Below are 14,935 nucleotides of genomic sequence, written 5' to 3'. Positions count from 1 at the left end.
TTGACAGTGCAAAATATTAACCGCCCGAAAAAAATGCGCACTCATTTCTTTTTTCGACGCCATCTTTGTTTTTTGAAGCGACGCTTCAAAATTTATCTAGAGCTATTGAGTAATGGTTTTGCCAAATTAGTCTATTTATCAATGTATTTTTTTAAATTAAGGACGGCGCTTTCCGTTTACACCTTTCCGCTTACCGTCCAGCGCTATATGTTGGTTTTTAAGAACCCGTCGGTGATTAGGTGAACGGAAGACATGCGATTTCAAGCGTCTTCGTGACGTTGCTAATGTTGTAAACAGACGACGGGACGAAATAAAAATCATTGAGATTTACAAAAACATTAAGATTTAAACAAACGCAGGAGACAACACACACACAAGACAAGAAGAATTTTCACTAAATGTTTATTGTGAGTATTCTTTTTTATAATGCAATGATAGTTAGCGTTACTGAGTAGAAGCTGATCATGATTTGCTATTCTACTGCCGACGGTGACTGTTCGACTTTTGCTAAAATCAGTTAAAATGTTTCAATAGATTGAAAATACTTGAAAACTAGTTTTGTTTCTAGACTTTTGGTATAATAAAATAAATACCACCTGCATTAGAGGGTGACAGTACCTAGTGTCACCCCTCGGATTATCACCGTCACCCTCTGCTTCGCCTCGGGTAACAGTGATATCCTCGTGGTGACACTAGGCACTGTCACCCTCTAATGCAGGTAGTATTTATATATTATTATACCTCAAGTGAGAATCCTGCATTCTGATTGGTCGAGAGATATTTGGTATTTTACACTATCACACGGCAGGTAACATTAGAACAATAGGAAACAATAGACACTTTCGTAGCAACTCCCTAGCAACGGGTGATAATGTATTTTTGACAGTGCAAAATATTAACCGCCCGAAAAAGATGCGCACTCGTTTCTTTTTTCGACGCCATCTTTGTTTTTTGAAGCGACACTTCAAAATTTATCTGGAGCTATTTAGTAATAGTTTTGCCAAATAAGTCTGTTTATCAATAAAAAAAATCATATTAAGGACGGCGCTTTCCGTTCACGTCTTTTCGCTTTTACCGTCAAAGCGCTATGTGTTGATTTTTATGAACCCGTCGGTGATTAGGTGAACGGAAGACATGCGATTTCAAGCGTCTTCGTGACATTGCTAATGTTGTAAACAGACGACTTGACGAAATCAAAATTCATTGAAATTGACAAAAACGTTAAGATTTAAACAAACGCAAGAGACAAGACAACAAGAATTTTCACTAAATGCTTATTGTGAGTATATTCTTTTTTAATAATTCAATGATAGTTAGCGCTACTGAGTAGAAGCTGATATGCTATTCTACTGCCGACGGTAACTGTTAGACTTTAGCTTAAAATAACAGGACAACCAGTGAGACAATCGATTTATACTTAAATAGAGATATTTCTCTCTATATAATGAATCAATATGATTTTCGTATACTTCTACTGCAGACATTCTGAATTTATAATAATTATTATTGTAATAATTTAATAATTGTAATATTATAAATTCATAATCATTAATTTATGTAGTAAGACACATTATGTTGATTGATTCCCAGTGATAAAACAAGAAAACTAACCAAGGTACACTGTATGTATCGTTAAAATCTTCCACTATAAAAGATAAACTTCTGTACCGAATCAAAACATTTTCATGTTCTTTCCAAGTGAAGGATCACCCCATAAATGGATATCTAAATTATTAACGGTATTGTATTTTGTGAATATGCCAGAGAGACGTTATTGTCTGATGTCAGCATAGTTGATGCATTGAACAAAAAAAGAAATGTATCTTCTATCATAAATATACAGGCACAATGAGATAAGTCTACAATATTTTTACTGAAAAGATGCAAATTCAGTGAACTACATTCTAGACGCAGCCGAGCATGAAGTATTTGATCTGATCTATTGACAGTCTTAAAATAAACTAAACGGTGAGTTATGTTTGAAAGTATGCTTTGAGAACCTTGATAGAGGAATTTTCTCTTATATCTATTGGAAGTTCATTCCATACTCGAGTAGAAGAAGGCAAAAAAAAATCTTTATACAAATTTGTCCTTGTGCGAATTGTTTGATGCATGTCTGATCGTCTAGTGTCATATGTACGAAATAGTCTAGGGGGTAATATAGACGAAAGATATGTTGGAGATGTGTTATGAACCATTATTCTAAAAGTTTAAGTTTTCGGCTAGCTTCTCCCATTGTGTGTCTTTATAGAGTAGTTCTATATTTTGAAAGTTTTATACCCCCTATTACAATTCGGACCTATTCCCATGTCTTCAAATACTACGTGTATGATTGAAACAATAATGAGAAAATTAGTTTTCTTCTAAATGTAGATGTCTGTTTTACCAACACTCAAGCTGGATAACTCTACTATCCTTCTACCGTCGCAAATCACTTCCTCACATACACAGCTGCTTTTAGTTATAGACAATTAATGACAGAAAACAGGTATCATTATATAATACAGAAAAAACTTACTTATGATAATAATATGTACCTAAAGTATATCTGACTGAAGGTATAGAAATAATTAATAAATCTGTTTAATTATAATTGTAAACAAAACAAACTTCAGGTTGATTGTTAATTAACATGATAAACAAAGAAAATGATAACAATTTATGTTATATTTTACCATCTATTATCAGATAATATTATCACTAGTTTTCAATAATATAGAATAGTTTCAAGACTATTCTTCTCCTTGTTAAATACATCACAAAACATAACACTTATATTAACTATACACCAGTATTGTTGAACAATAAACAAATGGTTACACCATAGGGATATAACGGCATTATGTTACTAATTATTCTCGTTTTTAATAAATGTGTGTCGTTTCTCAGCTATTGACATAATGGCCTTCCCATAGGTCTCATAGTCCTGCATACAGTTGTAGATTTGGACGGACACGCGAGCGTATAACTGGTTCTGTATAGACTTCAGACTTGCGTCAATACGGTAATCAAAGAATAGGATATCTGTCAAGGCCATGGCGTCCTCCTGCAACAGTCATACATATAGTAAATATAGTCTTCTTGGTCATTTGTATAGACATATCAGTAAAAACAGTCAAAGCTAGAGGAGTGCAATTGTTTAAAATATTTACTATAACGAAGAATTTCCTTCGTGAAGCCGTCGATTTGTTCCTTACAGACTTCAGATAGCTTGGTCACATTATCTTAGCTGTAAGCTTGTACTTTGGTTTCACATATAACCTCAGAAGTAACAAATCTGTGGATTATCTGTAGACCAATAAATAATCCAAAAAACAAGTAGCGTTACAAGTAAACGCCAAACATTTTGATTTGTCCAGTACCTGAGCTTATAAATTTGGTTATGTTATCATTTTCTTACCTCAGAAGTACCGAATCCGTTGATTTTCGGAAGACGTATCATCCGTATAAATGGCGGTTCCATGGATGTTGGGATATCTAATTTACTAGTCTGCCATAACGATACCAGGTACTCGGATGCCATTTGTAGAAGTCGGGTATTGTATCCGGATATACGTTCCTAAAAAACACGGAAACACGGACGGTTTTAAATATGTACCTATTACATAATGTAGGCTATTACTTAAACACATTATACCAGAGGATCATGGACTATTAGAATCTTACATGGGTCTGTCAAGTGGACAGGGATATCTCAACCCGAGTGAAAGATTTTGGCATGTCAACCCGAGGCTTGCCAACGGTTGACGACCAAAAAAAATTTCACCAGCATTGAGATATTCCTGTCTACTTGACAGACCTATGTTTGATTCTTTTTCTCCCATACTTATTTGAACAAATATGAAACTTCCGATGCTTTCCAGCATTTTCATCACGTCATGATGAAAGGAACGTCGTTATACGTTAAAATTTATGACGTCATCGACAATGCAAGCCGCGGCTACGCCGCATCCTTTGATGGCGTCATTTTGATTACAACCCCGTTATCTTTTCCCTAGCACCAACGGGATATACGTGTAAAGTATGGGAGAAAATCAGATCGTATCACCATTAAACAGGCGGGTCATAAACAATCAGATCACATCACTATTATACAGGAGGGTCATAGACAATCAGATCGTATCACTATTATAAAGGAGGTTATGTATGATCAGATCGTATCACTATTATACAGGAGGGTCATGGACAATCAGATCGTATCACTATTATACAGGATGGTCATGGACAATCAGATCGTATCACTATTATACTGGAGGGTTATGGACAATCAGATCGTATTACTATTATACGGGAAGGTCATGGACAATCAGATCGTATCACTGTTATACAGGAGGGTCATGGAATATCAGATCGAATCACTATAATACAGGAGGGTCATGGACAATCAGATCGTATCACTATTATACAGGAGGGTTATGGACAATCAGATCGTATTACTATTATACGAGAAGGTCATGGACAATCAGATCGTACAGGTATCACTGTTATACAGGAGGGTCATGGACAATCAGATCGTATCACTATTATACTGGAGGGTCATGGAAAATCAGATCGTATCACTGTTATACAGGAGGGTCATGGACAATCAGATCGTATCACTGTTATACAGGAGGGTCATGGACAATCAGATCAAATCACTGTTATACAGGCGGGTCATGGACAATCAGATCATATCACTATTATACAAGAGGATCATGGACAATCAGATCGTATCACTGTTATACAGGAGGGTGATGGACAATCAGATCGTATTACTATTATACAGGGGGTCATGTACAATCAGATGGTATCACTATTATAGAGGAGGGTCATGTACAATCAGATCGTATCACTGTTATACATGGACACTCATATCGTATCACTATTATACAGGAGGGTCATGGACAATCAGATCGTATTACTATCATACAGGGGGTCATATACAACCAGATAGTATCACTATTATAGAGGAGAGTCATGGACAATCAGATCGTATTACTGTTATACAGGAGGGTCATAGACAATCAGATCGAATCACTATCATACTGGAGGGTCATGGAAAATCAGATCGTATCACTGTTATACAGGATGGTGATGGACAATCAGGTCGTATTACTATTATACAGGGGGTCATATACAATCAGAACATATCACTTTTATAAGGGAGGGTCACGTACAATCAGATCGTACCACTATCATACAGGCGAGTCATGGACATTCAGATCGTATCACTATTATACAGGAGGGTCATGGACACTCAGATCGTATCACAATTATACAGGAAGGTCATGGACATTCAGATCGTACCACTATTATACAGGAGGGTCATGGACAATCAGATCGTATCACTATTATACAGGAAGGTCATGGACATTCAGATCGTTCCACTATTATACAGGAGGGTCATGGACAATCAGATCGTATCACTATTATACAGGAGGGTCACGTACAATCAGATCGCATCACTATTATACAGGCGGGTCATGGACAATCAGTTCGTATCACTATTATACAGGAGGGTCATGGCCAATCAGATCGTATCACTATTATACAGAAGGGTCACGTACAATCAGATCGTATCACTGTTATACAGGCGGGTCATGGACAATCAGTTCGTATCACTGTTATACAGGAGGGTAATGGCCAATCAGATCGTACCACTATTATACAGGAGGGTCATGGAAATCAGATCGTACCACTATTATACAGGAGGGTCATGGACAATCAGATCGTATCACTATTATACAGGAGGGTCATGGACAATCAGATCGTATCACTATTATACAGGAGGGTCATGGACAATCAGATCGTATCACTGTTATACAGGAGGGTCACGTACAATCAGAACATATCACTTTTATACGGGAGGGTCATGGACAATCAGATCGTATCACTATTATACGGGAGGGTCATGGACATTCAGATCGTATCATAATCATACAGGCGGGTCATGGACAATCAAATCGTATAACTGTTATACAGGCGGGTCATGGACAATCAGATCGTATTACTATTATACAGGAGGGTCATGTACAATCAGATCGTATCACTATTATACAGGAGGGTCATGGACAATCAGATGGTATTACTATTATACAGGAGGGTCGTGGACAATCAGATCGTATTACTATTATACAGGAGGGTCATGGACAATCAGATCGTATCACAATTATACGGGAGGGTCATGGACAATCAGATCGTATCACTGTTATACAGGAGGATCATGGACAATCAGATCGTATCACTATTATACATGAGGATCATGGACACTCAGATCGTATCACTGTTATACAGGAGGATCATGGACAATCAGATCGTATCACTATTATACATGAGGATCATGGACAATCAGATCGTATCACAATTATACGGGAGGGTCATGGACAATCAGATCGTATCACTATTATACAGGAGGGTCATGGACAATCAGATCGTATCACTATTATACAGGAGGGTCATGGACAATCAGATCGTATCACTGTTATACAGGCGGGTCATGGACAATCAGATCGTATTACTATTATACAGGAGGGTCATGGACAATCAGATCGTATCACTATTATACAGGAGGGTCATGGACAATCAGATCGTATCACTGTTATACAGGAGGGTCATGGACAATCAGATCGTATCACTATTATACAGGAGGGTCATGGACAATCAGATCGTATCACTATTATACAGGAGGGTCATGGACAATCAGATCGTATCACTATTATACAGGAGGGTCATGGACAATCAGATCGTATCACTGTTATACAGGAGGGTCATGGACAATCAGATCGTATCACTATTATACAGGAGGGTCATGGACAATCAGATCGTATCACTATTATACAGGAGGGTCATGGACAATCAGATCGTATCACTATTATACAGGAGGGTCATGGACAATCAGATCGTATCACAATTATACAGGAGGGTCATGGACAATCAGATCGTATCACTATTATACAGGAGGGTCATGGACAATCAGATCGTATCACTATTATACAGGAGGGTCATGGACAATCAGATCGTATCACTATTATACAGGAGGGTCATGGACAATCAGATCGTATCACTATTATACAGGAGGGTCATGGACAATCAGATCGTATCACTATTATACAGGAGGGTCATGGACAATCAGATCGTATTACTATTATACAGGAGGGTCATGGACAATCAGATCGTATCACAATTATACAGGAGGGTCATGGACAATCAGATCGTATCACTGTTATACAGGAGGGTCATGGACAATCAGATCGTATCACTATTATACAGGAGGGTCATGGACAATCAGATCGTATCACTATTATACAGGAGGGTCATGGACAATCAGATCGTATCACAATTATACAGGAGGGTCATGGACAATCAGATCGTATCACTGTTATACAGGCGGGTCATGGACAATCAGATCTTATTACTATTATACAGGCGGCTCATAGGCTATCAGATCGTATCACTTTTACACAGGAGGGTTATGGACAATCAGATCGTATTACTATTATACGGGAGGGTCATGGACAATCAGATCACATCACTGTTATACAGGAGGGTCATGGAAAATCAGATCGTATCTCAATTATATAGGAGGGTCATGGACAATCAGACCTATCACTGTTATACAGGCGGGTCATGGACAATCAGATCGTATCACAATTATACGGGAGGGTCATGGACAATCAGATCGTATCACTGTTATACCAGGAGGATCATGGACAATCAGATCGTATCACTATTATACATGAGGATCATGGACACTCAGATCGTATCACTGTTATACAGGAGGATCATGGACAATCAGATCGTATCACTATTATACATGAGGATCATGGACAATCAGATCGTATCACAATTATACGGGAGGGTCATGGACAATCAGATCGTATCACAATTATACAGGAGGGTCATTGACAATCAGATCATATCACAATTATACAGGAGGGTCATGGACAATCAGATCGTATCACCGTTATACAGGCGGGTCATGGACAATCAGATCGTATTACTATTATACAGGAGGGTCATGGACAATCAGATCGTATCACTATTATACAGGAGGGTCATGGACAATCAGATCGTATTACTATTATACAGGAGGGTCATGGACAATCAGATCGTATCACTGTTATACAGGAGGGTCATGGACAATCAGATCGTATCACAATTATGTAGGAGGGTCATGGACAATCAGATCGTATCAATGTTATACAGGAGGGTCATCGACAATCAGATCGTATCACTGTTATACAGGAGGGTCATCGACAATCAGATCGTATCACTGTTATACAAGAGGATCATGGACACTCAGATCGTATCACTATCATACAGCAGGGTCATGGACAATCAGATCGTATCACTATTATACAGGAGGGTCGTGGACAATCAGATAGTATCACAATTATACAGGAGGGTCATGGACAATCAGATCGTACCACTGTTATACAGGCGGATCATGGACAATCAGATCGTATCACTATTATACAGGAGGGTCATGGACACTCAGATCGTATCACTATCATACAGCAGGGTCATGGACAATCAGATCGTATCAGTATTATACAGGAGGGTCGTGGACAATCAGATAGTATCACAATTATACAGGAGGGTCATGGACAATCAGATCGTACCACAATTATACAGGAGGGTCATGGACAATCAGATTGTATCACTGTTATACAGGAGGGTCATGGACAATCAGATCGTATCACTATTATACAGGAGGGTCGTGGACAATCAGATAGTATCAAAATTATACAGGAGGGTCATGGACAATCAGATCGTACCACAATTATACAGGAGGGTCATGGACAATCAGATCGTATCACTGTTATACAGGCGGGTCATGGACAATCAGATCTTATTACTATTATACAGGCGGCTCATAGGCTATCAGATCGTATCACTTTTACACAGGAGGGTTATGGACAATCAGATCGTATTACTATTATACGGGAGGGTCATGGACAATCAGATCACATCACTGTTATACAGGAGGGTCATGGAAAATCAGATCGTATCTCAATTATATAGGAGGGTCATGGACAATCAGACCCTATCACTGTTATACAGGCGGGTCATGGACAATCGGATCGTATTATTATTATACAGGAGGGGTCATGGACAATCAGACCGTATCACTGTTATACAGGCTGGTCATAGACAATCAGATCGTATAGCCGGGAAATGGACAATCAGATCGTATCACTAATATACAGAAGGGTCATGGACAATCATATCGTCTCACTATTATACCGCAGGGTCATGGACTGTCAGATCGTATCACAATTATACAGGCGGGATATGGACAATCAGATCGTATCACTGATATACAGGCGGGACATGGACAATCAGATCGTACCGGTATCACTGTTATACAGGAGGGTCATGGACAGTCAGATCGTATCACAATTATACAGGAGGGATATGGACAATCAGATCGTATCACTAATATACAGGCGGGACATGGACAATCAGATCGTACCGGTATCACTGTTATACAGGAGGGTCATGGACAATCAGATCGTATCACTATTATACTGGAGGGTCATGGAAAATCATATCGTATCACTGTTATACAGGAGGGTCATGGACAATCAGATCGTATCACTGTTATACAGGAGGGTATTGGACAATCAGATCGAATCACTGTTATACAGGCGGGTCATGGACAATCAGATCATATCACTATTATACAAGAGGATCATGGACAATCAGATCGTATCACTGTTATACAGGAGGGTGATGGACAATCAGATCGTATTACTATTATACAGGGGGTCATATACAATCAGATGGTATCGTTATTATAGAGAAGGGTCATGTACAATCAGATCGAATCACTATTATACTGGAGGGTCATGGAAAATCAGATCGTATCACTGTTATACATGGACACTCAGATCGTATCACTATTATACAGGAGGGTCATGGACAATCAGATCGTATTACTATTATACAGGAGGGTCATGGACAATCAGATCGTATCACTATTATACAGGAGGGTCATGGACAATCAGATCGTATCACTATTATACAGGAGGGTCATGGACAATCAGATCGTATCACTATTATACATGGACACTCAGATCGTATCACTATTATACAGGAGGGTCATGGACAATCAGATCGTATTACTATTATACAGGAGGGTCATGGACAATCAGATCGTATCACTGTTATACAGGAGGGTCACGTACAATCAGAACATATCACTTTTATACAGGAGGGTCATGGACAATCAGATCGTATCACTATTATACAGGGAGGGTCATGGACAATCAGATCGTATCACTATTATACAGGAGGGTCATGGACAATCAGATCGTATCACTATTATACAGGAGGGTCATGGACAATCAAATCGTATCACTGTTATACAGGCGGGTCATGGACAATCAGATCTTATTACTATTTTACAGGCGGCTTATAGGCAATCAGATCGTATCACTATTATACAGGACGGTTATGGACAATCAGATCGTATTACTATTATACAGGAGGGTCATGGACAATCATATCGTATCACTGTTATACAGGAGGGTGATGGACAATCAGATCGTATTACTAATATACAGGAGGGTCATGTACAATCAGATCGTATTACTATTATACAGGAGGGTCATGGACAATCAGATCGTATCACTATTATACGGGAGGGTCATGGACAATCAGATCGAATCACTGTTATACAGGCGGGTCATGGACATTCAGATCGTATTACTATTATACAGCAGGGTCATGGACAATCAGATCGTATCACTGTTATACAGGAGAGTCATGGACAATCAGATCGTATTAGTATTATACAGGAGGGTCATGGATAATCAGATCGTATCACTATTATACAGGAGGGTCATGGACAATCAGATCGTATCACTGTTATACAGGCGGGTCATGGACAATCAGATCGTATCACTATTATACAGGAGGGTCATGGACAATCAGATCGTATCACTATTATACAGGAGGGTCATGGACAATCAGATCGTATCACTATTATACAGGAGGGTCATGGACAATCAGATCGTATCACTATTATACAGGAGGGTCATGGACAATCAGATCGTATCACTGTTATACAGGAGGGTCATGGACAATCAGATCGTATCACAATTATACAGGAGGGTCATGGACAATCAGATCGTATCACTGTTATACAGGAGGGTCATGGACAATCAGATCGTATCACTATTATACAGGAGGGTCATGGACAATCAGATCGTATCACTATTATACAGGAGGGTCATGGACAATCAGATCGTATCACTATTATACAGGAGGGTCATGGACAATCAGATCGTATCACAATTATACAGGAGGGTCATGGACAATCAGATCGTATCACTATTATACAGGAGGGTCATGGACAATCAGATCGTATCACTATTATACAGGAGGGTCATGGACAATCAGATCGTATTACTATTATACAGGAGGGTCATGGACAATCAGATCGTATCACTATTATACAGGAGGGTCATGGACAATCAGATCGTATCACTATTATACAGGAGGGTCATGGACAATCAGATCGTATCACTATTATACAGGAGGGTCATGGACAATCAGATCGTATCACTATTATACAGGAGGGTCATGGACAATCAGATCGATCACTATTATACAGGAGGGTCATGGACAATCAGATCGTATCATATTATACAGGAGGGTCATGGACAATCAGATCGTATCACTATTATACAGGAGGGTCATGGACAATCAGATCGTATCACTATTATACAGGAGGGTCATGGACAATCAGATCGTATCACTATTATACAGGAGGGTCATGGACAATCAGATCGTATCACTGTTATACAGGCGGGTCATGGACAATCAGATCGTATCACTATTATACAGGAGGGTCATGGACAATCAGATCGTATCACTTTATCAGGAGGGTCATGGACAATCAGATCGTATCACTCAGGGGGTATGGACAATCAGATCGTATCACTATTATACAGGAGGGTCATGGACAATCAGATCGTATCACTATTATACAGGCGGGTCATGGACAATCAGATCGTATCACTATTATACAGGAGGGTCATGGACAATCAGATCGTATCACTATTATACAGGAGGGTCATGGACAATCAGATCGTATCACTATTATACAGGAGGGTCATGGACAATCAGATCGTATCACTATTATACAGGAGGGTCATGGACAATCAGATCGTATCACTATTATACAGGAGGGTCATGGACAATCAGATCGTATCACTATTATACAGGAGGGTCATGGACAATCAGATCGTATCACTATTATACAGGAGGGTCATGGACAATCAGATCGTATCACTATTATACAGGAGGGTCATGGACAATCAGATCGTATCACTATTATACAGGAGGGTCATGGACAATCAGATCGTATCACTACTATATACAGGAGGGTCATGGACAATCAGATCGTATCACTATTATACAGGAGGGTCATGGACAATCAGATCGTATCACTATTATACAGGAGGGTCATGGACAATCAGATCGTATCACTATTTATACAGGAGGGTCATGGACAATCAGATCGTATCACTATTATACAGGAGGGTCATGGACAATCAGATCGTATCACTATTATACAGGAGGGTCATGGACAATCAGATCGTATCACTATTATACAGGAGGGTCATGGACAATCAGATCGTATCACTATTATACAGGAGGGTCATGGACAATCAGATCGTATCACTATTATACAGGAGGGTCATGGACAATCAGATCGTATCACTATTATACAGGAGGGTCATGGACAATCAGATCGTATCACTATTATACAGGAGGGTCATGGACAATCAGATCGTATCACTATTATACAGGAGGGTCATGGACAATCAGATCGTATCACTATTATACAGGAGGGTCATGGACAATCAGATCGTATCACTATTTATACAGGAGGGTCATGGACAATCAGATCGTATCACTATTATACAGGAGGGTCATGGACAATCAGATCGTATCACTATTATACAGGAGGCATGGACAATCAGATCGTATTACTATTATACAGGAGGGTCATGGACAATCAGATCGTATACTATTATACAGGAGGGTCATGGACAATCAGATCGTATCACTATTATACAGGAGGGTCATGGACAATCAGATCGTATCACTATTATACAGGAGGGTCATGGACAATCAGATCGTATCACTATTATACAGGAGGGTCATGGACAATCAGATCGTATCACTTTATACAGGAGGGTCATGGACAATCAGATCGTATCACTATTATACAGGAGGGTCATGGACAATCAGATCGTATCACTTTTATACAGGAGGGTCATGGACAATCAGATCGTATTACTATTATACAGGAGGGTCATGGACAATCAGATCGTATTACTATTATACAGGAGGGTCATGGACAATCAGATCGTATCACTATTATACAGGCATGGACATGATCGACAATACAGATCATGGACAATAGATCGTATCACTATTATACAGGAGGGTCATGGACAATCAGATCGTATCACTATTATACAGGAGGGTCATGGACAATCAGATCGTATCACTATTATACAGGAGGGTCATGGACAATCAGATCGTATCACTGTTATACAGGAGGGTCATGGACAATCAGATCGTATCACTATTATACAGGAGGGTCATGGACAATCAGATCGTATCACTATTATACAGGAGGGTCATGGACAATCAGATCGTATTACAATTATACAGGAGGGTCATGGACAATCAGATCGTATCACTGTTATACAGGCGGGTCATGGACAATCAGATCGTATAGCCGGGACATGGACAATCAGATCGTATCACTAATATACAGGCGGGACATGGACAATCAGATCGTATCACTATTATACAGGAGGGTCATGGACAATCAGATCGTATCACATATTATATACAGGAGGGTCATGGACAATCAGATCGTATCACTATTATACAGGAGGGTCATGGACAATCAGATCGTATCACTAATATACAGGAGGGTCATGGACAATCAGATCGTATCACTATTATACAGGAGGGTCATGGACAATCAGATCGTATCACTATTATACAGGAGGGTCATGGACAATCAGATCGTATCACTATTATACAGGAGGGTCATGGACAATCAGATCGTATCACTATTATACAGGAGGGTCATGGACAATCAGATCGTATCACTATTATACAGGAGGGTCATGGACAATCAGATCGTATCACTATTATACAGGAGGGTCATGGACAATCAGATCGTATCACTATTATACAGGAGGGTCATGGACAATCAGATCGTATCACTGTTATACAGGCGGGTCATGGACAATCAGATCGTATCACAATTATACAGGAGGGTCATGGACAATCAGATCGTATCACTATTATACAGGAAGGTCATGGACAATCGGATCGTATTATTATTATACAGGAGGGGTCATGGACAATCAGATCGTATCACTGTTATACAGGCGGGTCATGGACAATCAGATCGTATCACTGTTATACAGGCGGGTCATGGACAATCAGATCGTATAGCCGGGACATGGACAATCAGATCGTATCACTAATATACAGGCGGGACATGGACAATCAGATCGTATCACTAATATACAGGAGGGTCATGGACAATCATATCGTCTCACTATTATACAGGAGGGTCATGGACAGTCAGATCGTATCACAATTATACAGGCGGGTCATGGACAATCAGATCGTATCACAATTATACAGGAGGGTCATGGACAATCAGATCGTATCACTATTATACAGGAGGGTCATGGACAATCAGATCGTATCACTATTATACAGGCGGGACATGGACAATCAGATCGTATCACTAATATACAGGAGGGTCATGGACAATCAGATCGTATCACTATTATACAGGAGGGTCATGGACAATCAGATCGTATCACTATTATACAGGAGGGTCATGGACAATCAGATCGTATCACTATTATACAGGAGGGTCATGGACAATCAGATCGTCTCACTA

General features: G+C 39.4%; 1 protein-coding gene across 3 annotated transcripts in view; it reads right to left on the bottom strand.

Moving 5' to 3' along the window:
- Positions 1-103: 103 nt before the first annotated feature.
- Positions 104-14,935, bottom strand: part of LOC138306665 (uncharacterized) — a 38,796-nt gene continuing 23,964 nt past the window's right edge. For 2 of the 3 annotated variants that reach the window (XM_069247109.1, XM_069247117.1), the window contains 2 exons: positions 3,401-3,559; positions 105-3,046 (listed from right to left, as the gene is read on the bottom strand). In XM_069247109.1, coding sequence (XP_069103210.1) covers positions 2,849-3,046; positions 3,401-3,559 — 357 coding nt within the window. In that variant the 3' untranslated portion in view covers positions 105-2,848. Of the gene's footprint in view, positions 3,047-3,400; positions 3,560-14,935 lie in introns of all 3 variants that reach the window. The other variant, XM_069247122.1, reaches the window with a different exon arrangement.

This window comes from Argopecten irradians, chromosome 1, assembly GCF_041381155.1.
Source record: "Argopecten irradians isolate NY chromosome 1, Ai_NY, whole genome shotgun sequence".
Classification (NCBI taxonomy): domain Eukaryota; kingdom Metazoa; phylum Mollusca; class Bivalvia; order Pectinida; family Pectinidae; genus Argopecten; species Argopecten irradians.
The sequence above is the reverse complement of the archived record's forward strand: the minus strand, read 5'-3'. Positions and strand labels throughout refer to the sequence as shown.